The sequence below is a fragment of the Betta splendens genome, chromosome 3 (genome assembly GCF_900634795.4).
Source record: "Betta splendens chromosome 3, fBetSpl5.4, whole genome shotgun sequence".
Classification (NCBI taxonomy): Eukaryota; Metazoa; Chordata; class Actinopteri; order Anabantiformes; family Osphronemidae; genus Betta; species Betta splendens.
The window spans coordinates 10,587,623-10,613,240 of NC_040883.2; the positions used below are offsets into that span (position 1 = coordinate 10,587,623).

Below are 25,618 nucleotides of genomic sequence, written 5' to 3' on the forward strand. Positions count from 1 at the left end.
CTGGCTGATGGTCGTTCCAGACCAACGTGAGCTGAGAGCGTCTGCTTTCTCGTAAAGTTTCAGACTTAAGGCTCCTGTTCATCAGCCAGGACAAAAGGTTTCAGTCAGTTACATTTGTGCCTTCATTTAATTCAAATTCAACAATTAGATGGAATAAAATCAGGCCACTGTGAGATTTTCATTTCATTAATGAAGATGCCACAAGTCTGGTCCATCTCACATTCAACCTTCTTGTCTGCACATTAAAATCCAGACGTGCATTAAAGCAGTTAATGCTTTATTTCTGTCACATTTACACATTTCACAAGTAAGAAACAGATAAAATCAATTTTTACAGCATGAGAAAAAGAAATCATCTTTAAATATCTCTATATAATTTTATAGTTTGTTTTACACTCAAGGTTTTGCTTCATTCCAGTAACGTTCATTTACAGACACTTCACACATGAGCAGGGACGGTGCCGACGCGGTCGTTTCGTTTCAGTAATCTACTTGAGACCAATCAAATGTTTCATGTTTTTTGGGGAAAATCACAGCAATGACCTGACGCACACAAAACATAGCACTAACACAGAAATAAATAGGGCTTCTCTGGAAGCTGATGGTGACTGATGCTGAACAGAGGAAGGAAATGCCTATGTTGACCTGGAGGATGAAGGTCGTATGAGGTGAAGCTGTCGTTTTACTGGGTTGGGTCTGGTCTGTGTGTTTTATGTGCCTCAATCCACCAAAGGGCTGCTGGAGTTTACTTTGCTAAACTTTTCTGACTTTTAGCTGTTGGGTTACATCCTGGTCTTAGAACGTGAACATGTGGAAAATAGCATGGGACCATAAAACAACAGCGAGCGTCTGACTGGGGCATGTTTGAAAGTCAAATCACTTGTTTTACATATTACACTGAAGAAAACAAAAACAAGCAGCAGCATCTTCTCTGAATTCAGTTAAAAGCGATAATGAGCCTGACTGGTCAACAAGGGCAAGAACCGTTCACACCTACAGGTAAAGAATGGAGGAAACGCAGCATCAGACCAACAGAACCTTTAACACCGAGCTGTGACTGGACACACTGTTCAAGACGCGAGGCGGAGTGAAATGATGGAAGGGGACGATTAAAAGATGGGAATGTAGTTGTCGATCTTGGCACGGTGCCGCTGGGCGATGCACTCTGCGATCCACACGATGTTCCTGCACTCCTGCTCCTTCAGCTTGACGTAGGCGTAGAAAACACTAAAGTGGAACTGGTTGAGGAAAGCCAGCTTGTTGAGCTTCACCTGAAGTGGTGGAAGAGAGAAAAAGATAGGGGAGGGAGTGAAGACAGAGAAAACCTTCTGATCACAAGCATCCGTGTTATTAGTGTTGTTGACATTCAGAGAGCACCTTAATCTTATTGGAGGCTGGTACCTGACAACAACGCATTCATTTATCAGACTCCCTCCGAAACTGATAATGAACAGCAGAGGTTTTCTATTTGTTACAGATTTGGTTCGCGCAGTGAACAGTTTTAGTCTAAACCCTGGACTTGGTGAATCACAGTTGGTTTATGAGCTTCTCTAGGTGCAACAGTGTGTATGATGACATGTGAGACCTCATGCTCAAAGAAGCGATCCTCCAGTGTCTTGTCTCCTGGGTTGCTGCCGGCACCTTCAAATAGCAGCTTGTACTCCTGATGAGAAAACGAGGAATATATTCAGGTTGAGCTTCATAAAAACAGTGAAAACTAAATCTAAAGGCAGATCACAAACAAACAAGACTTGAAATCAGCATCTAACAGACTTCACTGTACAGTAATAAACAAACTGATCAAACTGAATAATTAGGTGGAGCAAATGTCACGTTTTTGTACTTACAGGATAGAAATCTGCGACAGCCTTGACCTGCTCGTAGTCATCTGCCCGGGCCAGCTGAGCAAGGCCTTCTGGGTAGAGCTTCCCGCAGTGGGGGAAGAGCTTAGCGCGGTCCTCCTTGGACAGCTCAGTGCCAAACGAGTTGATGGTGATGATGAAGGCCCTCCTGTCAGCTTCAAACTGGAGCAGAGGCAACAAGTTCACTCTCACTCAGGGCCTTTGGGTCTGGGTGGATCGTTCTCTGGTGTTCACTCACCTCCAGAATAGGACACATGGTGTCAGCTGTGGTTCCTCCCAGGTTGGAGCAAAACTTATAGAAAGCTTCCAGATAAGCCTGCGTGGAAATGTGTTTTCAATAAGCATGCAGTAATAACAATTATTATTGTATAGACAGACCATTCATCAATCAACCTGTAACTAATATAATAATATTCGATCTAAATCATGACAGATTCTGTGCTGGTAGGTCACATCTCCTTTCCAGTTTACCTCTAACTAAATATGACCATATAATCATAGTATTCACCTTGTAAAGCGTGTTACGAATGATTTCAATGTTCATCTCATCCAAGTCCTGTTCAGATATGCAGTCCTGGAAGAAAGCAGCTGAAGGAAAAAGAAGATGGAATGGTTTGATCTTTGGCTCCATCTGCTGTTAATCCTCAGACTTCACTCACTCCTCCGGGTTAAATGGTTCCAGAGTTCACTGCTTACCGAGGGGTGTGTCCACCAGGATGGCGTTATACAGCTCAGCGGGGGTCTGGGCGATGTTGACCGCCTCCATCTGCTCAAAGCTGCCCAGTGGGTGACACTTGGGCACCAGCTCAGAGATGGCCCGCTGGTGCAGAGTGCCGGTGATCAGCAGGATGACGTTATCGATCATGTAGCTGTACCTGAGTAGCAGCAGTTGGAAGAGACAGAACGCTTTTAAACTGTTAAATCCATGTGTGTTAAGCACACTTTAAGTCCATAACATCCAGTTACATAATGCTCTAGTGCATCAGTAAACAGAAAAGCTTTATAACTTCCTGGAGCATCTCAAGCAAGAGAGAGAGGTATTACAGTACCACTAAACAGATTAGTGGCTTATTGGATGTAGACTCTCTGCTACATATTATATATCTATGGTAACTAGTATTTTTAATGCTGATACAACCTGAAATAATCTGATTAATATGAAACCAATAGGTGTAACTGATATATATCCAAACTTGATGCCACCACTATTACAAATCTGATTATGTGTTGGGTCAAAACAAGAAGGAATAAACATGTAAACATCAGCGACTGTGAGGTCAAATTACATGACTATGGTAAAGAGAGGTCACATCAGAACAGAGCTTTACAAGCAGTTCTGGGATCTGTAAAGACACTATGAAGTTTCCCACATGAAGAAACAACACCTGTTTTTATCTGAGCTGAGCTTTCAAACAGGCCTGCTCATGTTGTCATTCTCATCATTAACAAGACTGTGGCTTACGTGATGAAGTCCATGAAGCTGGCCAACGGCTCGTACGACTGGTTCCTCATGTGGCGAAACTCCACCACCATCTTCTCCTTCAGCTTGTCGTCGATGACCGACACGGTGAGAGGAGAAGCCTCGTTTGCCAGGAAGCTGCCATAGTCTGTGCTCTGCAGGTGGAGCTTCAGGTCTGAGACAAACGAGCAGGAACGGTAAAAAGGCACGCAATAACGTTCCACAATATAACATGATGATGATACGTTATTACCATTTCTATATGTATAGATCACTGCATCAATTGCTGTGAACTCAATTATTATAATACATTTTAAAGAATAAAAAAATCATTTCTCATCATTCTTTAATTTTTTAATTTTTAAGCTCGGATACATAACTATAAAAAACTAACCTCTGAAAACAGTGACTGAAAGTGCTGAAAACCTCAGCGTTTTATGGGATGTAATATACTTTACTGAATAGGGAGTGAACTTGTTTTGCTTTACTTGCAGTTACTGTCTTTAACGTCCTCTGAGATGAAAGAAGCTGTAAATGTGATATTTATCATTACAAGCAATAAAACCTTTAAATGCAGTTAGCTACGAACGGCTGAAGCTGCTGAAACATCGCTGCTGTAATTTCACTTCCTCTAAAAAACCCAACATTGATCAATGGATACTGAATCTACAGCGGTTTAATTGTAGTTAGCATAATGCTATCTAACCTAGCCAGTGATATCAGAAAAAAATGGACCAGATGGAATGACGCTCCTGTTTGGAGCGAACTTAACAGTGTTAATAGTATAATACAACAGCAACAAGGTACATTGACTACATCAATTAAACGTAATCGTATCTTAACGTACACCAGCCAGCCACTGTAGCTAGCTTAGCTTACAGTGACAGCTGGTGCCAGCGTTAGGGCACTTAGCTGTTAGCCGCTAGTTAGCTGGCTAGCGCTCCTCTCCCGGTTCACTCACCTTCCAGAGTCTCACACTGAACGAGGTTCAAATAATCCGCCTGGGACAGAATTCCAGCCTTAAATCCTCTAACCAGCCCCTCCAGGTAGCCGTTATCGACGTTAAAGTACAGCTCGGAGAAAGGCATCCTGTCCGACCGTGAGCCCAGTCTCTGGAGAAGAACCGTCCGCTCGGCTGGTTAGCTTTAGCATCAGCTGACCGGACCATGTGACAGTCAGCTGACCGGTGTGCCTGCGTGCGTGTGTGCGTGTGTGTGTGTCTGTGTGTGTGTAAGCGCGTGTTGTTGTGTTAACAACAGTCTGTTGCTGTTTGCAACTATACAGCAAACAACAAAACGTTGAACATCCGTAATCACAAAAACAGGTTAATTAAGCAAGAGTCGAATTTGAAAGTGTTTGATTTAGGATCCGAGTACAGAAACTAAGAGGACAACCTTCAGTGTCCTGTTAGTATGTTGATATGTTGGTATGTTAGGAGCTCAGACTGAACAGGTCCTACTGGTTAACAGTAGTTAGAGCCAAAGTCACATTAGAAGCAGCAGTGAGAGATTTACTTCCAATCCACCTGCTCTGATGTGGGTTTCCAGGTAAGAATCCTCATATTACAAACTGTTGGTACAACTGATCATATTTCTCTGGGTTAAATATGTTTCAATGCCTCTCTGCCTGTTCCTGTAAAGGTGGACACTCCACTATGGATGTGTCAGAGAAGACAGAGGACAAGTCTGGAGTTCTGAGGAGATATCAAAACCAAACAGGCAGGGAACGGTAAGAATAAGATAAGACCTCATAATACTTTACTATATTACATTACTACATTACTTTACTACAATACTTACAATATAGAGAATATAAAAGGCACAACAACAACAACATGACTGTAAACACACAGTATAAGACAAGGAGTTTAAAGTGTCTTTTCCAACTTGTGAGCTGGTGTAAAGGTATAAAAGGGAGTCTGTGCAGGAAGATGAGGAGACTGGAGTGGTTGTGTATATGTGGTTGGGGGGGGGGGTGTCTTTCTCTTCAGGGAGATGGGGCATAGCAGTCAGGGAATTCAGCCTCCTTACTGCCTGAAGAATGAGGCCATCCCTCAGTCTGCTGGTCCTGGCTTTGAGGGTCTGTAGCCTCCTCCCTGACAGCAGGAGGCAGAAGAAGCAATTAGCAGGATGGCTTGGGTCCCCTGAAATGAGAAGGGTCTGCGAGTGGTGTAGCACCAATTCCCAATGAAATCTTTCTCAAGGCATTTTACAAGACAAGGTTTAAGACTTAACACAACTAAAGACCTAACAAATCCCACAGTTGCCAGTCGAGGATTGTGCCTATGACGTTTGATGGACAGCAGAGCGAGAAGATGAGGTAAGAGCACAAATATTGTATTCTATAGCATGGATCCAGGGGTCAGGAAGTATAAGGTGATGATTTACTTGATAGCTTTAATCAAAACCTGAATGTCAATTGTCGTAGCCAACTGGACCAGAATGGACCGGCACCACCTCCACCCAGCTGTGTGTCCATTAGAAGTGACCGGTCTAAGAGCGAGCCTATCGCGTTTCGTGGTGAGCAGCCTAATCCAAAGCTGAGGTAAGAATTCAATGACTCAAACACTGCTTTTCTTACTGTGATGCCACCAACCTACACCTAGAGAGTCTGTAATGTACTTGAGTCCAGTTTAACTTGATTAAATGTTGTAGCTCAACTCAGAGTCAATTACTTAGTTTAGCTTTGTTTGTTCATTGTGTTTAGGAATTCAGCCAAGGTTTGGAAGTAAAAAATAAATGTCAGAGGAGGGAACTGACAGTAAATGCAGAGCGAATGATTCCTGAAACAGCTCAGTTACAACCAGGAAACATTCCATTGGAACCGGTTCCTACATGTTTAAGCTGTAAAAAACCAAACAAGCTAAAAACTCTGTGTACAAACATTAGTTCTGATGACTTAGTTCAGTTTTCAGATCAGTGGCTGTTGGCTGTTAAAAGTTTTGGTGATGGTTTCAGTCATTTTGTTTTACAGCCTCCCACCATCACTATAAAAACACACAAACCTCATTATAATTATAAAATTTTAATAAGCCAAATGTGAAAATAATAATGAGGACTGCAGCCACAGACTGATGATGGCTTGTGTGTGTTTGACAGCTCAGAGGTTTCCAGTAACCAGCCCGACTGGAACTTGGACAACATTTTTACAGTAAGACAGTTTAACCTTCGAAACGAATGATGGGAACTGTGGCCCCCGTCCTCTGACTGTGTGCTGCACAGTTTAATGTCAAAATATTTGACTTCCACGAATCCTTTTATTATTACTTCACTTATAACTGAAGACAACAAAGTAGCGCTCAAGGTTTCCTGATGACGAAAGATGTAACAAACTAACATAACCTCGTTTGTCACCAGTTCATAACATTTTATTTTAAGATTTATACCGCAGATCACACTGTGATTATTGATAGGAACAAATGCATCAGCTTCTATATCATATAAGATACAAACTTTGATTTACTCTTTTAGGTGGTTGAAGAAAATGTGGTTAATTTAGTCAGAAATGAGCTAAAAAAACTGAGGAAGATTCTGGATTCAGAACAACCAGACAAGGAGCTGAAAGAAGACGATGAAGCGATGGAAGTTGACGACATCAGGAGAAACAGCAACAGAGAAGCAATTCTGACCGTCACGCTGAACTGTTTAAGAATGATGAGGCAGGAACATCTGGCTGAGTCTCTGCACAGCAGTAAGCCTCTGTTATGGATCAGACTATAGATCAGTTAGTGCTATAAACTGCAGATTTACCTCTATCTATTGGCCTAAACTCTGGAGAAAATCTGGAGCTGTAAGATATTTAGTCAGTGACGAAAGCGAGAAAACATGCGATAGGCCAAAATGAACTAAGCCAGACATTCACACTAAACATTCATAAACTATCAATCTCTCTGTTTGTTAGAATCTCGACTAGCCAGATGCCAACAGAAGCTCAAGTCTAACCTCAAAAGGAAGTTCCAGACTTTGTTTGAGGGCACTGATGAATCTGGAAACCCAATACGACTGAAGGAGATCTACACAGAGCTCCATGTGACACAAGGAGAGAACAGAGCAATGAACAGTCAACATGAGGTCAGACAGATACAAGCAGCTTCCTGGAAGTCTGACCGTTCACACGAGAGGATCCTCCAGTGTGGGGATTTGTTTGGATCCGTACCTGGCAGAGGCGAACCAATCAGAACTCTGGTAACAAAAGGTGTGGCTGGCATCGGCAAAACGGTCCTGACACAGAAGTTCGTCCTGGACTGGGCTGAGGACAGAACGGGACGGGACATCCACTTTATCTTCCCAATCGCTTTCCATGAGCTGAACTTATTGAAAGAGCAGAACTTCAGCTTGGTGGAGCTTCTTCATCACTTCTTCACTGAAACCATGGAGGCAGGAATCTGCAAATTTGAAGAGTTGCAGGTTTTGTTCATCTTCGATGGTCTGGATGAGAGTCAACTTCAGCTGGACTTCAAAACCATCGAAATCCTGACCGATGTTACAAAGCCGGCCTCGGTCGTTGCGCTGATCACCAACATCATCAGGGGGAAGCTGCTTCCTTCTGCTCAGCTCTGGATCACCACTCGACCTGCAGCCGCCAATCAGATCCCTGCCGCATGCGTTGACATGGTGACGGAGGTCAGAGGCTTCACTGATCCGCAAAAGGAGGAGTACTTCAGGAAGAGACTTAGAGACGAGCAGCAGGCCACAACAATCATCTCCCACATCAAGAGCTCAAGAAGCCTCCACGTCATGTGTCACATCCCAGTGTTCTGCTGGATCACTGCTACAGTTCTGGAGGATCTGCTGGAAACCAGAGAGGGAGGAGAGCTTCCCAAAACCCTGACTGAGCTCTACATCTATTTCCTGGTGGTTCAGACCAAACAGGGGAATGTAAAGTATCGTGGAAGAGCTGAAACAGATCCAGTCTGGAGCTCTGAAAGCAGTGGCACAGTTCGTGCTCTGGGAAGGTTAGCGTTCGAAACGCTAGAGAAGAACAAGCTGATCTTCTATGAAGATGAACTAATGGTCTGTGGGACGGACATAAAATCTGTATCAGTCCAATCAGGACTCATCACAGAGGTGTGGAGAGGGAAGCGTCGGCTGAATGAGAACAAGGTGTTTTGCTTTGTCCATCTGACCATTCATGAATTCCTGGCAGCTCTTCACGTCTTTCTGACATTCATGGAAACTGATGTTGATCTGCTTCGAAGTAAACGGTTGACATTACGCATAAAGTCTAAAACCAAACACTTCTACAGGACTGCAGTGGACAGAGCCTTGGAGAGTCCGACTGGACATCTGGACCTGTTTGTCCGCTTTCTCCTGGGCCTTTCGCTGGAGAACAACCAAACTCCACTGCAAGGCCTCCTGAAAAAGACAGGAACCAGTCCGGACGTCAGCGGGGCATTAGTGCAGTACATCAAGAAGAAGATCAGAGGCAGCCTCCCTCCAGAGAGGAGCATCAACATGTTCCACTGTCTGAATGAGCTGGACGATCATTCTCTAGTGGAGGAGATGCAGCAGTACCTGAGCTCAGGTGGCGTCACCGCAGATAAGCTGTCTCCCTCTCAGTGGGCAGCGCTGGTCTTCATCCTGCTGTCATCACAAAAAGACCTGGATGTGTTCGACCTGAAGAAATTCTCCGGCTCAGAGGAGGGACTCCAGTCACTAGTGCCTGTCGTCAAAGCATCTAGAAAGTCTCTGTAGGTTTACAGACAAAAGGCATGACTTGTTATTTTACAATAAATTAAAGCCTGTTTTCTTTCTTCAGGTTAAGTGGGTGTGGCCTTTCACCGAAAAGCTGCGATGTTCTGGCCTCGGTTTTTACCAGCAAGGACTCGAACCTGAGAGAAGTGGACCTGAGCAACAACGACCTGGGTGACACAGGAGTGAGGCTGCTCTCAGCTGGACTTGGTTGTCCTCACAGCAAACTGGAAGTTCTCAGGTGAGGCCGATGGACGGATGCCCAGCAGCATAGAAACCACTGGCTCCTCTTCCTCACAGCAGCTCATCCTCACATCATCTTTGTGCAGCATCAGCTCGGTCTTTGTGCCTGAGGCTCTCGTTCAGCAGGTGATGATTGTGTGTTGTCAGGTTGTCTGGCTGCCTGGTCACAGAGGCAGGTGTTGATTCGTTGCTTCTCGCTCTGAGCGCCAACCCGTCCCATTTAAAAGAGCTGGACCTAAGCTTTAATCATCCAGGGGACTCGTCCATACAGCAGCTCAACGCTCGACTCAAGGATCCTCAGTGGAATCTGAAAACACTTAAGTACAGTTCAATTTTAACTGCACAGGCGCTCATTATAAACATGTTATCTACGGCAGCTTGGAGTTAAGCCTCTGATCTCTTTCTCAGCCTCGATCACTGTGGTGAGTGTCGACTGCAACCAGTGCCTCAGCGGTGTAAGTTCAACTTTTCTACTGCTTCAGACACTCTCTGGATGCTTTAGCAGCACATTCAGGGATTTGACATGTTGGACAGTTACTCAGTTAGCTGTAAAATAAACACTGATGTTTTGTTTCTTGTTGTCAGATCTCTGCAGTCTGTCACTGGATCCAAACACAGCAAACAGAAACATCTGTCTGTTTGATATGAACACTAGAGCAACAGTGGTGGTGGAGAAGAAACCTTATCCTGATCATCCAGAGAGATTCGACACCTGGAAACAGCTGCTGGGTAGCGACGGTCTGACAGGTCGCTGTTACTGGGAGCTGTACTGGTTGGGACGGGTGAATGTGGGAGTGGCCTACAGAGGGATCAGGAGGAGCGGAGACGGTGACAGCTGCTGCCTGGGCTGGAACGACCAGTCCTGGAGTCTGATGTGTTCTCCTAACAGCTTCACGGCCTGGCACAATAACACGGTGACAGACATAGACGGCCCACCACCCTCTGAGTGTGACAGAGTGGGGGTGTACCTGGACTGGTCTGCAGGGACCCTGTCCTTTTACAGTATCCCCACCTCGTCTAACCAACTGATCGAGCTGCACACCTTCCACACCACCTTCACTCAGCCAGTCTACCCAGCGTTTGGGTTTGGGCGAATGACTAATGTTAGGACTGATTCCAAATTGTTACCATGCTCAATTGTTCTATCACAGGTGAAGGAATGAACAATGTGTTCACTGGACCAATAAAAAGAAAAGCTTTGAAGCTTTGTGTAAATGAAACCTGTCCTTTTCAACATGATGGAAGCCTACTGCATGAGGATCTCACGTTTTATAAAGGTTCATACAGAGGTAAAAGATCTGATGTGTAGGTCAGAGGCGCCAACGTAAAACAAGAGCTAAAAGTGAAGCAATACGCTAAGGAGCTGAACTGTGAATGGTTTATAAGCGTCCTCTGATGGAAGGTAAAAGCTGCTGCAGTGAACTAGGCTAAAGGAGTACAGGGTCTTATTGCTGGACAAAGAACTGGTCCTTGGGGGTCAACGTGAATTAATAGAAACACAAAAACTAAACAAACAAACAGGATGAAAGCCAGACCAAAGTTGTACCAGTCGTACCCACCCACACTCTGTTCAGTGGTTCCATGGTGCCAGTGACAGAGAAGCTCTTACTACTGTATATCTATCAGTCTACCATTTGGAAAGTGGATTAAAGATTGTGTGAAAAATAAAAGTTCCAATGTCTAATCCTTTGACATTTTTGCATGTTTAAGCAAATATACTTTAAATATGTACAATGTTACTGTATGCTTAATGTTGTTTTATTAATATTCAATACACTAACATCACTAACATCACACTAACAAGTTCATGCTCGTGAACGTACAGAAACAAACAAACCAGTGCTGAGACAGGACTTGAGTTAGATGAGTGTTTAATTAGACAGGTCAAAAAACAGAACAGACAGAACCCATCTCACTAGGGCAAAGTCCCAGGCGCAAAACACAAACCAAAGCAAGAACGCAGCAAGAAGGTAAGTGCATAACATAGAGGAAACGAAACAGGATTGAAAAGTCCAAACTCTCCCGCTCAAGGAGCGAGAAGATGAGGACAGTCTCTGCCCAGCAGTCGCTGGGCCAAAACAGCATCTTTAGTGCCCAGGAATGAACGTTGACTTCTGGGAGGCCAGCGTCGGAACAAGATGCATCCAGAGGCCCATAAGAAGTGATGATGTCCTCCGAGTCAAGGGGGCCAGAGAAGGAGGCAGCTGGATGGCAGCGCAGCACAGGCTTGAAAGAGGAGAGCTGGAATGAAGCGCCGAACCAGGACCCAGAAGGCAGAAAATAGCAGAGGCAGGACTGAGCAGCAGCAGCAGCCACGCGCCCTCATCCAGCTGCTGATCTGCTTCCCACGCGTCACTCTGACACCGTCATCCTGCAAGCTTCCTTCCAAGCGACAGCAGGGGTCCGAGAGCTTCAGCATGCAAGAGTAAAAGTGTTTTTAAATGATCTGTAAGCGACAAACAAAATGCTGCAATCTGGTTCTACTGAAGTTCCTAAAGGTGCTGGCTGTGGAGCCAAGTGTTTCTGTCAAACCAATGGTTGCTGTAAATTGTAAAACAGACTTGCTATGTGTGGGATCTGTTGGGTTTAGTTGTGTTATGTCTTAAACCTTACCTTGAAAAGTGCCTTGAAATAACCTTGTTGTGATTTGTGATATGGGAAATAAAATTGAATTGAATTGAATGGAAAGGAATGGATTTATGTGCAAACACAACCATTGTGAGGAAAGATGCTTTCATGAAAATGTTTCTACACGGTGCCGAGTTGAAACATGCCAACACGTCTGCAACTTCCTTCTTTGCTTGTTTACTGGAACCCATTGAAAAGGAAACCGCTGCAGGTTGATCACCGCATCCATCACCATGTTTTCACCTGACTGTGCATCAAACTGGTTCTGGACCTGCTGGTTTAGTGATTCTTTTCTGTGTGGAGTCTACATGTTCTCCCACGCTCTGCACCCTGAGATGCTGCCATCACAGCGGGGATGACACCAGTGGAAAGGTCGCCAGCAGCCAAGGGACCAATGGGCTACGAAGCCTGAAGAAAAGCATTCATCAATGATCCATCACCTCTTGCAACTGTTGTTTGCTCATATTTATGTTTCTACACTTTTCTGTAGATCAAATTACATACTGTATTTAACAAAAGCAATGCATACTAATAATTTTTAGACATTAGGAGCATTTGTTATTTGTCACCAGGGGCTGTGTAACGCAACCTGGCTTCCCTTCTTATAAAACTGTGGCCACATGATGTGGTAAGGCCTGTGCCATGTAGATTATTGAAATACAAATACAAAGTCCCTGCATCATTGAGGCTCCACTGGAACAGCAGTGGCTGATTAACATGCAGAATGTGACCTAAAAGACAGACCAAGAAGCTCCACTGAAGAAATAAAAAGTTCTTAAAGCGGGGAAATAGGCTTGACAACGCTGCTGTGTCCACAGAATCCACAGCAGACAAGAGTCCATTTAAAACGGATCATTGAGTTACACATCCTGCTCTCTTGGCATGAACCCACACCTGCACTATAATATTCTAAAGCTGTTCAGGTGTTTGGCCTTCGACAAGTACAAAACATCACAATCTCTCAGTAAAGCGCCTGAACTCTTTCTCCATCACTGATCAGTTCCTTCCTGAGGCTTTTCAAGAATCTTACTTTGGTGTTTACATGAACACGATGTCGACAGATGATTGATGACAGACTTCAGCTATAAAAGGGAGCGATGCCCGTCTCTTTCAGCATCAAACGTCGACTTCTGACTTATTTCAGATTTCTCACCTCTGCTTGCTCCAAGATGACTCGGGTTTCGTTTGTCGTCCTCCTGCTGTCTGTGACGCCCATGTTCTTGGTAACACACACCTTATTCACATGAATCAGGAGAGAAGTATGGAAAAAATTTTAAATTGTGCATCTTTGTGTCTTTCACTGCAGGTTTGCAAACCGCTGCAGAGTGAGAATCTCCTCTTGCTCCCAGGTAGGGTTCGGCCGTGTCTGGTCTCCGTTCTCACCTGACATGTTGATGTTTGATGATTTACACCCAACATGTTTTCTCCTTTTGTCTCCAGATGAGATGTTGGACGTCTCTAAAATCATCACAAAGGCCAACAGAAACATATGTGAGAGAACACGGTTCTACAAGAAACAGACCCGAAGGAGAGATTTTTTATGTGAAATCAGTTAAATAAAATATGAAGGACAGAGTTTCTGCAGCAGTGCCGATAAAGACAACAGACTGAATATTCATATTCGGTTTGCAGCTAAGTTTCTGACCCACGGAGACATTATGCCGAGCCGAATGAGGAACGCTGATCCCTGCGTCAAGTCCGGATGCAAGTGGCTCAAAACTGGAGCCTACGTCTACGTACCCATCGAGATCTCCAACAACTTCAGTAAGTGTCTCATGCATGAAAAAAAACGTGTCCAACAAAAGGCCGGCACGTACAGAATGATGTTTACAATCACCAGACTAGGATCCTGTCACTTTAGCTGAAGCTGGAGATGAAGACTGGCTTGTTGTTCTAACTGTGAACTGTTTATGATGGACGTGTGAGAGTGTTTCTGCTTGTAGCCAGAGCTGAGGTGCGTGTCATCATGAAGGCGCTGATGGGCTTCGAAAGGTCCACCTGCATCCGCTTCACTTGGAGAACTGATGAAAAGGACTACATCCAATTCTTCTCTGGAGAGGGGTCGGAGACACACACACACACACACACACACACACACACACACACACACACACACACACACACACACACACACACACACACACACACACACACACACACACTTGCAGTGGATAATGCCTTCCCTAGCCCCTTAACTTAACCATCACAACTATAGGCAGACGTCTAACCCTTGCTCTGATCCGAAATCTAAACTAAACTAAAATCACATCTTACCCTCAAAAAGGCCTTTAAAGTTTTGGGGCCCAGACAAAGGCCCCACAAGTGGCCATAGGGCCCCACTTAGACACACACACACACACACACACTCACCACGCTCCCTGTGGCAGGTGCTGGTCCTACGTGGGCCGACAGCGTGAGATGCAGCAGATCTCCCTGCAGAAGGACGGCTGTGTGTACGTCAACATTGTGCAGCACGAGGTCCTGCACGCGCTCGGCTTCCACCACGAGCAAACGCGCTCTGACAGAAACAACTACGTCAAAATCCACTGGGAGAATATTATGTCAGGTGGGTCTTTACTTGAAGTGAGAAGGAGGTCAGTTAGTGAGTCAGAGGATAAACGTCTGGTTCTTTTCCCTCTGCAGAAGATAAACCTAATTTTGAGAAGCTGAAGACCTACAACCTCTACACTCCCTACGACTACAACTCTGTCATGCAATACGACAAGTGAGTGTTGAGTAAGAGACGATTAAACAAAACCATGAGCTCAGTGCAGTTCATCAAGGTCCTCTTCCTCCTCCAGCTTCGCCTTTTCCATCAACGGGAAACCAACCATCACGGCTAAGTGCAACCCCGACCTCATCCTCGGCAGCGCAACGGAGATGAGCGACAACGACATCGCTCGAGTCAACAGGCTTTACCGATGCTGTAAGTAAAGACCAAACCCAGCAGCTCTGCAGAGAAACAACAGAATGTGAACATTTCACCTCAAGCTCGTTATCGTCCTTTGTTTTTCCCCAACAGGATTTAAACAAAGGAAGAAAAGGGTGGAGCTCTAAATACGATGAAGCTCAGCTCAGCACAAACAGCAGCTGCACCACGTGACGTCTGGGCTCCGGCCGCTTCCAGCTCAGACTCTGCTTCTGCCTGGTCTTTGTGTGTATTTTATAATCACTAGATGAATTGTGTTACCATGACTACAGATCATGGTTTGATCTTGCAGGTATGGCATCAGTTTGTTGGTCAGAGTTTGTGAAACGCTTCTCTCTTTAAACTAGATTTCTGTGCATCACTAATAATTAAATAGGCTTTAAGCAGAATCTCTGAAGTGTTTATTCACAGACATAGAAGCCTTGACTGGTAAAGCGCTGCCTCTTGCATCATCACAGCTTTTGTGTAAAGCTCAGCTGAGGTGTGACAGTGAAAGTGACAGAAGACGGCAGCATTTCTCCATTTCTCAGTTCAACATCGCTCGCTGCTGTTGGACTGATGCATTTTTTTCCATCTATTCTACACTTTCATGTTTGTTAACTAGGGGTTCAGAGATGCTGGAAGGATCATTAGCACAGATATTTAAACTTTACTTCTGAACTGAAGCAGGGAAGAAGAATCAGGAAACAAACAGAAAAGCTCCGGTCACTTTCAGGCCGAAGATATTTTTCCATCAGTTCCACTCACACCTGAGTGACTGAACAGCGGCTCGTCTGATGGGCTTGGTGGAACCGGTCCTGCTCATCAGCCTGAGCTGACTGACAATCCTAAAATAGACCACTCTGGGATGAAGCCTGGGCCAGTTCATAAAACAAACAAATGGACTATTCCCAACCACAAACTGGTCCAACGTGACCTTGTGCTGCAGGAGACGTCCTCAGAATGTGAAGAGACTTGCAGCCGGGTAAACGTCATCCTTCACCTGGGAGCCGACTCTGAGCACATGAAAAGATCACGTCCTCCTGCTCTTTATTAGACTGAAGTGAGACACTACTTGCAGGACTTGAAGGCCGTACAGGAGCATGAACAGGTCGACACAGCTTAGCAGGGCTTGTGCTGGTTTACGATACTGAACCAGAACACGAAGACCATAACATGCAGAACTGGAACCAGGGCTGGGCCTGAAGACTGGGCTGGAGCTTGAACTGCAGCTTGACTTGAAGCAGTGCTAGGGCTGGGATCAGATGTGGGTACAGAACCGACGCCAGAGCAGTAGCTTGGGCTGAGCATGGTTGCTGCACAGGAGCTTGAACTGGCCGCGACTGCTGCGATGGAGCTTTGACGTGGTTTGGCGCCGGGTGCAGCAGACGCAGGAAAAGAGTTTGCAGCAACAGTCTGTGGCTTGGTAGCTGGGATTGAGGTGGACTAAGACACTGTGGCTGGAACTGGCTAGAATCACGTTAGCGTCAGCTCCAGTACTTAAACTGGAGACCACTGCAGGGCTGGAGCAGAGGCTTGGCCGGTAAAGAAATGTGAGGCTGGCGTTGAGACATCAACTGAGAACCGCCATAGAGCAGACTGAGGCTTAAACAGGAAGAGGGCGGGGACCAGAGTCTGGCAAGCACGGAACGCTGAGCGAGCTCCAGCTCGTCACCCGGGTCCATCGTGAGCCTGTCCATGAGACAATTCACCGCACTCAACCAAACTTCGGGGGTTGGCGCCTCAGTGACAGCTTTTATAGGACCTTCGTGACACAAGCAGCAGTTCTCGGTCAAACCTGACTAGACAAGGTCCATGGTGCCGAAACAAACGTCTCCACCCAGCATGAAAAACAACCCGGAGAATAGTGCGACAGACTGAGGGCTAGCTGGGTTCAAGTAGTACCAAAATAAAACAGGAAATGGCCAAACAGTTACCAGAATTATCGATTCAGTACAGTCCCCAGCTCCCAGAGGCCAAGGAGACGTTCAGCCACAGCTCAAACCCAGGCTTACCCATTTATGTCGACCCAAACAGGAACTGAACTGCGCAAAGTTGCAGGAGACGTCATTTGCCTAGTGCTGAGTTGCTCCTCAGCAGCATATGTTCATATTATTCCAGGTCTGTAGGTAAATCTGCCCTTTATTTGCACAGTCAAATGATTTCTGAAGATGCAGCGACAAGGACCAAACGTTGACATACTGTAAGTGCGTCTTCTATTCAAATGATTGCTCCAATATGACAAAGTGCCAGTATGAGACGCAAGCCGGAGACTCACCGAGCATCAAAGGCATGAAGGCAGAGATGAAGAGCCGTCTCCTTGGACCTGTCCTCCTCCTCCTCCTCTTCCTCCGGGCTCCTGCGTCTGGCCTGGGCTCAGTGTTGGTGAAGAGCTTCACATACATCCAGAGTTACTACACGTGGCAGGAAGCTCAGACATTCTGCAGACGGTATGAACCCCACCTGCCTGATCGTCTCACTGAGGAACAGGTGATTCAGTATGTGTGTGTGTGTGTGTGTGTGTCAGCTCCCCACACACCGACCTGCTCATCCTCTACCAGCAGTCGGACGCAGACGCTTTGTATCTGCAGAGTTACTACGCCTGGATCGACGGACAGCAGACTCCCAACTTCTACTGGAGCTGGTACTATGGAAACCAAGTCTCCCCCTGGGGAGGAAATAAACCAAGCTCTGGTGATGCATGTGTCTATGTCAGCTCCAATGATAAACGGTGAGTGACTGGTTATCTGTTAAACACGTTATTGTGACACAAACATCTGAATTAACTAATTATTGGTCTTTGAAAGGTTTTATGTGGCAGATTGTGAGAAATATTACTTCTTCATCTGTTACACAATGGAACAAGGTGAAATCCAGTACACATTCATTAATCAGACAAAGACTTGGTCTGATGCTCAGCAGCACTGCAGCACCATGAACCAGGACCTGGCAGTGATCAGTAATTACGATCAGCTCTACTCAGCTTCCAGTGAGCACGACTTCCCGGTCTGGACTGGACTCTACAGAGACGGTAAGGTCAACACAAACACAGACACTGTTTGCTCTCATTTCACTTCAGACTGATTCTCTGTTTCTTTTCTATCGTCTGCTCCTCAGGGGCAACATGGTCGTGGAGCGCTGGTCTGTCCGACTACAGGAACTGGGCCCTGAATCAGCCGGGGAACAATGGGGACTGCGTCGCCATCTCCTCTGTGAGCAAAACCATGACGACCCAAAACTGCTCGGCCCGTTATCCCTTCGTCTGCTTCGTGGACAACCTGCTGCTGGTGAAGGAGAACCGGACCTGGGAGGAGGCGCTGGAATACTGCAAAGAACTCAACGCACAGCTGGTCAGCGTGCAGCCTGGAGACTACACCTACATAAGTGACAGAGCGATGGAGGCCGACACAGACGAGGTGGGTTCAGGTCTCTAATGAGCTTGCTTTTTTTTATTGCGCCTCTATTACAGTCTTTACCGTCATGCGGGAGCACACAGCTCTCTGGTTTGCTCTCCTCAGGTGTGGACGGGCCTTCGGTACCTGGCTGGTAGTTGGTTCTGGGTGAACGGGGCAGATATGACGCTGTCTGACCTGCCTGGCTGCCCTCTCTCCGAGCTGCACTGTGGAGCCTTCTCTAAAAACGATCCAGGAAGCCTGGAGGCCCGGGACTGTGTGGAGGAGAAGAACTTTCTGTGCTACAGCGAGGGGTGAAGTCCCATCATTGTTTGCTTTTGTCTTTATGCAAATGAGTCGTTACAGCAGCTCTTTCATATTAGATCCTGTGTAAAAAGGTAGAAACCCAGATGAGACTCATCCTTGATTTGAAACTTGAGGAAATAAATGATGCATTAGTAAATAGATCACTCATATTTTATTGGCTATAATTCAGTAGCAACATTGAAAATGTACAATTTATACATTACACTAATTTATCGAACTATTTAAACCCATTCATACCAGTCATCACTGTCCAGGCAGCTGCTGTGACTCCTGCACATCTGGATCACAGCTGTTTAGTGCAGCTGTAAGAAAGAATGGACTTACTTTTTTTATTTTATTGGCCTGCAGGAAACAAATAACAACTATGTAGATGTATGTTTCTGTGTCTGCAGTGCACAGCTGCCTACCCTCATTGATGCATGCAGCAACGTGAGAGCAGAGAGACAGCAAAAGCAGCTTAACATACTGTAATTTACAAAGTTGGCGCCACACGGCAGCCATACAAGCTGAAAAGGTGCTTAAACAAGGTGGTGAGTATAATCTAAAATGAAATAACGAAACCCATGCCTGCGGGAAACAAATAACAACCATATAGATGTATGTTTCCGTGTCTGCACTGCACTGCTCCCTGAATAAAAAAAAATAAAATGTACAAAATTGCTACAATACAACAAAACACAAACTTGCTAACATGCTAACACGGGGAGCTCAGGTCACCAAGCTAATCCTCATAAACCAAAAACTCTACTGAACAAATCTAAACAAATTATTACGAGAATGACAAGTAATGTAATATAATGGGCGTAAAATGATGCACAGCAACATAAACAACAGATTTCTTCAAGAAAATGTGAAAATAAATGAAGCATGTTTTTCCACACACCTACCCAACCTCATAAAGGATAGACGGCGAAGGTAGTACGTAAACAAAAAGGGTTCAAAAAGGGCGGTGTGCAGTACAGCAGGTATTAGAGTGGACGAAATAAAAAAATCAGATAATAGATAAAATTCACGAATACGAATTGAAATTATTAACTGATACATAAAAATGACAACATAATTTCATCTTAAAATAAAATCAACCATTTGGAAAATAGAAAAAAACGTATTACTTCATTACACAGCCATGACGTTGGTTCATCTCTACAAACCTGAGGCACAGACGGATCAGTGACATTTTACCTCTACTGTACCTGCGTTTCATTGTTTGGATGCATTGGATGTGTTTCCGTTTTCATGCTGCATTTGCAGAAGTCCAGGTGCAACCACACCTAGAAACCAGAAGTAATTTCTATGGAATCAAATTAGGGTCACATTAGATTTGTTCATCCATAAACCGATATGTGCGTGCGTAACCAGCTTTGTACTTGTAGACTTAGTGGGGCTATAACATGCTTACTGTACACTTATAATTTGGAGCATTAAAATTACACACAAATCGTGGCTAAATTTACAAGTAAAATAACGTGCGCACAAATCTAATGTTACGCTAATTTGACTCCATAGATATCACTTCTGATTTCTAGGCGAGGAGTCCAGTGTTTCAGTAAACGCGACTGACACGGAAGTTATGTTTCAAGGTTTTCTGCTCCTCTGATCACGTAACAAACATTCTCTCTCCGGAGGTGGATCATCACAACTGTCTAGTTACTAAATGCAAAACTTAATTCTTATCCTAATGCAGAGTGACACAATTTACTTGTCTTTCAACAACTGAAGGAAGCTCAGCTGCTCGAGTCACATCAAACTACTATTGAGGTTCCTCAAGGCGCTGGCTGTGGAGCCAATTGGTTGCTGTGACTTGTAATTAAAGGCTTGTTGTATGTAGGATCTGTATCTGTTGGGTTTAGTTGTGTAAGGTCTGATTTGGGGCTATATAAGAATATATTGAATTGAATTGAATTATGTGGATTTCACCTGAAGTGGTGCAACCACAACCATTGTGAGGAAAGATGCTTTCATAAAAATGTTTCTACACGGTGCCGTGTTGAAACATGCCAACATGTCTGCAACTTCCTTCTTTGCTCGTTCACTGGAACCCACTGAAAGGGAAACCGTTGCAGGTTGCAGGTCACCGCATCCATCACCATGTTTTCACCTGACTGTGCATCAAACTGGTTCTGGACCTGCTGGTGTAGTGATTCCTTTCTGTGTGGAGTCTACATGTTCTCCCACGCTCTGCACCCTGAGATGCTGCCGTCACAGCGGGGATGACACCAGTGGGAAGGTCGCCAGCAGCCAAGCTAACAATGGGCTACGAAGCCTGAAGAAAAGCATTCATCGGTGATCCATCACCTCTTGCAACTGTTGTTTGCTCATATTTATGTTTCTACACTTTTCTGTAGATCAAATTACATACTGTATTTAACAAAAGTAATGTATGCAATAGGGCTGTGCAATGCAACCTGGCTTCCCTTCTTATAAAACCGTGGCCACATGATGTGGTAAGGCCTGTGCCCCGTAGATTATTGAAATACAAATACAAAGTCCCTGCATCATTGAGGCTCCACTGGAACAGCGGTGGCTGATTAACATGCAGAATGTGACCTAAAAGACAGAACATGTACGACTGAGAAGCTCCACTGAGGAAATCAAAAGTTCTTAAAGCCAAAGGGAAATAGGTTCGACAACGCTGTTCAAAGAATTCACAGCAGATAAGAGTCAGTTTAACACAGATCATTGAGTTACACATCCTGCTCTCTTGGCATGAACCCACACCTGCACTATAATATTCTAAAGCTGTTCAGGTGTTTGGCCTTCGACAAATACACAACCTCACAATCGTTCAGTAAAGCGCCTGAACTCTTTCTCCATCACTGATCAGTTCCTTCCTACATTAAGACCAAGTATCTTACTTTGTTGTTTATATGAACACGATGTCGACAGATGATTGATGACAGAGGACAGACTTCAGCTATAAAAGGGAGCGATGCCCGTCTCTTTCAGCATCAGACGTCGGCTTCTGACTTATTTCAGATTTCTCACCTCTGCTTGCTCCAAGATGACTCGGGTTTTGTTTGTCGTCCTCCTGCTGTCTGTGACGCCCATGTTCTTGGTAACACACGCCGTATTCACATGAATCAGGAGAGAAGTATGGAAAAAAAATTTAATTGTGCATCTTTGTGTCTTTCACTGCAGGTTTGCAAACCGCTGCAGAGTGAGAATCTCCTCTTGCTCCCAGGTAGGGTTCGGCCGTGTCTGGTCTCCGTTCTCACCTGACATGTTGATGATTTACACGCAAAATGTTTTCTCCTTTTGTCTCCAGATGAGATGTTGGACGTCTCTGAAATCATCACAAAGGCCAACAGAAACATATGTGAGAGAACACGGTTCTACAAGAAACAGACCCGAAGGAGAGATTTATATGGGAAATCAGTTAAATAAAATATGAAGGGCAAAGTTTCTGCAGCAGTGACGATAAAGACAACAGATTGAATATTCATATTTGGTTTGCAGCTAAGTTTCTGATCCACGGAGACATTATGCCGAGCCGGATGAGGAATGCTGATCCCTGCGTTAAGTCCGAATGCATGTGGCCCAAAACTGGAGCCTACGTATACGTACCCATCGAGATCTCCAACAACTTCAGTAAGTGTCTCATACATGAAAAAAAAAACGAGTCCAACAAAAGGCCGGCACGTACAGAATGATGTTTACAATCACCAGACTAGGATCCTGTCACTTTAGCTGAAGCTGAAGATGAAGACTGGCTTGTTGTTGTTACTGTGAACTGTTTATGATGGACGTGTGAGAGTGTTTCTGCTTGTAGCCAGAGCTGAGGTGCGTGTCATCATGAAGGCGCTGATGGGCTTCGAAAAGTCCACCTGCATCCGCTTCACTTGGAGAAGTGATGAAAAAGACTACATCCAATTATTCTCTGGAAAGGGGTCAGAGGCACACACACACACACACACACACACACACACACACACACACACACACACACACACACACACACACACACACACACACACACACACACACACACACACACAGACGTCTAACCCTTGCTCTGATCCAAATTCTAACCTCAGCCCTAAAATCACATCTTTACCCTCAAAAAGGCCTATAAAGTTGTGGGGCCCAGGCAAAGGCCCCACAAGTGGCCATAGGGCCCCACTTAGAAAAAAATGGATTTTGGGACCCACTTTGATGTAACCGCAAGGACGCGCACACACACACACACACACTCACCACGCTCCCTGTGGCAGGTGCTGGTCCTCCGTGGGCCGACAGCGTGAGATGCAGCAGATCTCCCTGCAGAAGGGCAGCTGTGTGCACGTCAAAACTGTGCAGCACGAGGTCCTGCACGCGCTCGGCTTCCACCACGAGCAAACACGCTCTGACAGAGACACCTACGTCGACATCCACTGGGAGAATATTAAGTCAGGTGGGTCTTCACTTGAAGTGAGGAGGAGGTCAGTTAGTGAGTCAGAGGATAAAAGTGTGTTTTTTCTCCCTCTGCAGAAGATAAATCTAATTTTGAGAAGCTGAAGACCTACAACCTCTACACTCCCTACGACTACAACTCTGTCATGCAATACCACAAGTGAGTGTTGAGTAAGAGACAAAACCATGAGCTCAGTGCAGTTCATCAAGGTCCTCTTCCTCCTCCAGCCTCGCCTTTTCCATCAACGGGAAACCAACCATCACGGCCAAGACCAACCCCGACCTCATCCTCGGCAGCGCAACGGAGATGAACGACAACGACATTGCTCGAGTCAACAGGCTTTACTGCTCTAAGTAAAGACCAAACCCAGCAGCTCGGCAGAGAAACAACAGGATGTGAACATTTCACCTCAAGCTCGTTATCGTCCTTTGTTTTTCCCCAACAGGATTTAAACAAAGGAAGAAAAGGGTGGAGCTCTGAATACGATGAAGCTCAGCTCAGCACAAACAGCAGCTGCACCACGTGACGTCTGGGCTCCGGCCGCTTCCAGCTCAGACTCTGCTTCTGCCTGGTCTTTGTGTGTATTTTATAATCACTAGATGAATTGTGTTACCATGACTACAGATCATGGTTTGATCTTGCAGGTATGGCATCAGTTTGTTGGTCAGAGTTTGTGAAACGCTTCTCTCTTTAAACTAGATTTCTGTGCATCACTAATAATTAAATAGGCTTTAAGCAGAATCTCTGAAGTGTTTATTCACAGACATAGAAGCCTTGACTGGTAAAGCGCTGCCTCTTGCATCATCACAGCTTTTGTGTAAAGCACAAAAACATTAACACAAAAACAACGAGGGTGTGACAGTGAAAGTGACAGAAGATGGCAGCATTTCTCCATTTCTCAGTTCAGCATCGTTCGCTGGACTGATGCATTTATTACATTTTTGTTAACTAGGGGTTCAGAGATGCCGGAAGGATCATTAGCACAGATATTTAAACTTTACTTCTGAACTGAAGCAGGGAAGAAGAATCGAGAAACAAACAGAAAAGCTCCGGTCACTTTCAGGCCGAAGATATTTTTCCATCAGTTCCACTCACACCTGAGTGACTGAACAGTGGCTCGTCTGATGGGCTTAGCGGAACCGGTCCTGCTCATCAGCCTGAGCTGACTGACAATCCTAAAATAGACCACTCTGGGATGAAGCCTGGGCCAGTTCATAAAACAAACAAAATTCCCAACCTCAAACTGGTCCAACGTCTGTGTGAAGGCGACAGGATGTTAAACGTGACCTTGTGCTGCAGGAGACGTCCTCAGAATGTGAAGAGACCTGCAGCCGGGCAGACGTCATCCTTCACCTGGGAGCCGACGCTGAGCACATGAAAAGATCACGTCCTCCTGCTCTTTATTAGACTGAAGTGAGTCACCACTTGGTTTCCCAGCTCAGCTCACACTCGTCGCTTCTCCAAGAAAAACTAAAATTAGGCCGAATCTTCGCGCCAGCAGAAAGTGGCTCTCTACAGAAGGGTTTATTTTGAGAGACGGCCTCCCGTGTAGCGCCGCGAGCATCGAGTGTGTTCAGGCAAACAGCATCATCCCACAGAGGCAGACTGTTTATTTGTGTGTTTGGACAAGAGGCAGAAAAGTCTCCTGTTCAATTTTACATGAGTGCTCAGCTCATGTGATCCGTGGGTTTCTAAGACGTCCACAAAGCAACATGAATACCAGGGATTAGCAGACAAAGCAGGACACGCTGCTCTGTGAGGCCTGTCTGTGGTATCAGGCCACAGCTACTGCAGGGGAAGGGTCTCCACTCAAGACAATGATGGCAAGACACGTTCAAGAGAAGCTTCTGACTCCCCGGATAAAAAGAAGTTTAGCGGCGACCAGGCACAGCGAAGCTCTTTCTTTAAAGAGTTGTGGGATGTAACTGTTGATTAAAGCATCTCAGCTGCTCTGGGGTCAGTGCAGCGCTCGTTTAATGCCTCTCCAGGTTTCAGAAGGCAGGAATGTGTCAAGAGGTGAACAGCAGCAAAAAAGAAACGGTTCCTTTTCAAATAGTGACCTTTAAAGGTGGCACATTAGTGTGGAGGCATGATTTACACAGAAGTGTTTGTGTGTGTGTGTGTGTGTGTGTGTGTGTGTGTGTGTGTGTGTGTGTGTGTGTGTGTGTGTGTGTGTGTGTGTGTGTGTGTGTGTGTGTGTGTGTGTGTGTGTGTGTGTCAGGCTAGTCAAGAGGTTCCAAGACAGATCTGTTACACACACACACACTGGCTGGTTGTGTGTGGAGGAGTAAAGATGAGCGGCTGGTATCTTAGCAACAGCACGTTAAAGGAGGAGAGGGGAGAATGCGTCAGTGGAGGTGGATGTTCCACCAAACCACACGTCCACACTCTGCACTAATGGGCTGCTTTGTAGCCGGAGCCGCTGGACAGCAGGAAAAGGACCTGGTGTCATCACAAAAGTTCAGCATCGTTACCAAGTCTGTTATTGTCTTCAGACACTGCCAGTGCTGAAATATCCCCAAAGACGACTATCAGCTATAGATGGCGTCACAAGTTAAACTTTCAGTTTGAAACGTTGAAAGAGATGAAAATGCAAAAAAAAACTTGTGTTACTGTGTAAAAATACAAAAGGCGAATGAAGCCACGATTCAAGACATTAGATGTCAGCAAATAAAAGTGTGACTTTGTTTCCCACTGTTCCAGAACTGATTTATCAAAA

The 25,618-nt window shown here is 45.3% G+C and overlaps 6 protein-coding genes across 9 annotated transcripts in view; 5 read left to right on the forward strand and 1 right to left on the reverse strand.

Moving 5' to 3' along the window:
- Positions 1 to 25,618, forward strand: part of LOC114852390 (mucin-2-like) — a 68,437-nt gene that overhangs the window by 22,469 nt on the left and 20,350 nt on the right. The window lies entirely within an intron of this gene.
- On the reverse strand, positions 261 to 4,504 carry atp6v0d1 (ATPase H+ transporting V0 subunit d1). Its single transcript, XM_029144830.3, has 8 exons — positions 4,283 to 4,504; positions 3,325 to 3,496; positions 2,559 to 2,737; positions 2,371 to 2,450; positions 2,101 to 2,178; positions 1,848 to 2,024; positions 1,586 to 1,663; positions 261 to 1,271 (listed from the first exon to the last, which is right to left on the reverse strand). The coding sequence occupies exons 1-8, from the start codon at positions 4,407 to 4,409 to the stop codon at positions 1,110 to 1,112; spliced, it is 1,053 nt and encodes a 350-aa protein (XP_029000663.1). The 5' UTR covers positions 4,410 to 4,504; the 3' UTR covers positions 261 to 1,109.
- Positions 4,711 to 10,927, forward strand: LOC114852447 (protein NLRC3-like). The gene is made up of 11 exons (XM_029144829.3): positions 4,711 to 4,868; positions 4,962 to 5,049; positions 5,584 to 5,640; positions 5,749 to 5,865; positions 6,420 to 6,471; positions 6,792 to 7,011; positions 7,222 to 9,010; positions 9,079 to 9,252; positions 9,402 to 9,575; positions 9,663 to 9,709; positions 9,840 to 10,927. The coding sequence occupies exons 2-11, from the start codon at positions 4,976 to 4,978 to the stop codon at positions 10,415 to 10,417; spliced, it is 3,282 nt and encodes a 1,093-aa protein (XP_029000662.1). The 5' UTR covers positions 4,711 to 4,868; positions 4,962 to 4,975; the 3' UTR covers positions 10,418 to 10,927.
- Positions 12,953 to 15,200, forward strand: LOC114852382 (high choriolytic enzyme 1-like). 2 transcript variants are annotated; one of them, XM_029144727.3, is made up of 9 exons: positions 12,953 to 13,105; positions 13,189 to 13,231; positions 13,323 to 13,373; positions 13,515 to 13,646; positions 13,826 to 13,943; positions 14,270 to 14,448; positions 14,526 to 14,607; positions 14,684 to 14,808; positions 14,905 to 15,200. In XM_029144727.3, coding segments are annotated over exons 1-9 (858 nt in total). In that variant the 5' UTR covers positions 12,953 to 12,979; the 3' UTR covers positions 14,907 to 15,200. The 2 variants fall into 2 exon arrangements, with proteins under 2 accessions (XP_029000560.2, XP_029000559.2); XM_029144726.3 differs by lacking the exon at positions 14,905 to 15,200 and having other exon boundaries at positions 14,684 to 14,816.
- LOC114852379 (macrophage mannose receptor 1-like) lies at positions 15,786 to 18,914 on the forward strand. Of its 2 annotated transcripts, none has more exons than XM_055507548.1 (5): positions 15,786 to 17,280; positions 17,352 to 17,521; positions 17,598 to 17,821; positions 17,908 to 18,206; positions 18,309 to 18,914. In XM_055507548.1, exons 1-5 carry the CDS (start codon positions 17,029 to 17,031, stop codon positions 18,498 to 18,500), a joined length of 1,137 nt encoding a protein of 378 aa, XP_055363523.1. In that variant the 5' UTR covers positions 15,786 to 17,028; the 3' UTR covers positions 18,501 to 18,914. The 2 variants fall into 2 exon arrangements, with proteins under 2 accessions (XP_055363523.1, XP_055363524.1); XM_055507549.1 differs by having other exon boundaries at positions 18,287 to 18,477.
- On the forward strand, positions 21,122 to 23,640 carry LOC114852380 (high choriolytic enzyme 1-like). Its single transcript, XM_029144725.3, has 9 exons — positions 21,122 to 21,564; positions 21,648 to 21,690; positions 21,775 to 21,825; positions 21,966 to 22,097; positions 22,279 to 22,396; positions 22,721 to 22,899; positions 22,977 to 23,058; positions 23,127 to 23,252; positions 23,345 to 23,640. The coding sequence occupies exons 1-9, from the start codon at positions 21,439 to 21,441 to the stop codon at positions 23,349 to 23,351; spliced, it is 864 nt and encodes a 287-aa protein (XP_029000558.1). The 5' UTR covers positions 21,122 to 21,438; the 3' UTR covers positions 23,352 to 23,640.

Bases quoted from the DNA above. Each gene is read 5' to 3' on its own strand.
- atp6v0d1 (XM_029144830.3), bottom strand. From the start codon at position 4,409: ATGCCTTTCTCCGAGCTGTACTTTAACGTCGATAACGGCTACCTGGAG. The intron at 2,179-2,370 runs GTGAATACTATG...ATTTCCACGCAG, and splicing joins TTCGTAACACGCTTTACAAG to GCTTATCTGGAAGCTTTCTA. The intron at 1,664-1,847 runs GTAAGTACAAAA...TTTTCTCATCAG, and splicing joins CTGTCGCAGATTTCTATCCT to GAGTACAAGCTGCTATTTGA.
- LOC114852447 (XM_029144829.3), top strand. From the start codon at position 4,976: ATGGATGTGTCAGAGAAGACAGAGGACAAGTCTGGAGTTCTGAGGAGA. The intron at 5,050-5,583 runs GTAAGAATAAGA...CAAATCCCACAG, and splicing joins AACCAAACAGGCAGGGAACG to TTGCCAGTCGAGGATTGTGC. The intron at 9,576-9,662 runs GTACAGTTCAAT...TCTCTTTCTCAG, and splicing joins TGGAATCTGAAAACACTTAA to CCTCGATCACTGTGGTGAGT.
- LOC114852382 (XM_029144726.3), top strand. From the start codon at position 12,980: ATGCCCGTCTCTTTCAGCATCAAACGTCGACTTCTGACTTATTTCAGA. The intron at 13,944-14,269 runs GTCGGAGACACA...TCCCTGTGGCAG, and splicing joins CAATTCTTCTCTGGAGAGGG to GTGCTGGTCCTACGTGGGCC. The intron at 14,449-14,525 runs GTGGGTCTTTAC...TTCCCTCTGCAG, and splicing joins CTGGGAGAATATTATGTCAG to AAGATAAACCTAATTTTGAG.
- LOC114852379 (XM_055507548.1), top strand. From the start codon at position 17,029: ATGACAAAGTGCCAGTATGAGACGCAAGCCGGAGACTCACCGAGCATC. The intron at 17,281-17,351 runs GTGATTCAGTAT...ATCCTCTACCAG, and splicing joins ATCGTCTCACTGAGGAACAG to CAGTCGGACGCAGACGCTTT. The intron at 18,207-18,308 runs GTGGGTTCAGGT...TGCTCTCCTCAG, and splicing joins TGGAGGCCGACACAGACGAG to GTGTGGACGGGCCTTCGGTA.
- LOC114852380 (XM_029144725.3), top strand. From the start codon at position 21,439: ATGCCCGTCTCTTTCAGCATCAGACGTCGGCTTCTGACTTATTTCAGA. The intron at 21,565-21,647 runs GTAACACACGCC...CTTTCACTGCAG, and splicing joins CTGTGACGCCCATGTTCTTG to GTTTGCAAACCGCTGCAGAG. The intron at 21,691-21,774 runs GTAGGGTTCGGC...TTTTGTCTCCAG, and splicing joins GAATCTCCTCTTGCTCCCAG to ATGAGATGTTGGACGTCTCT.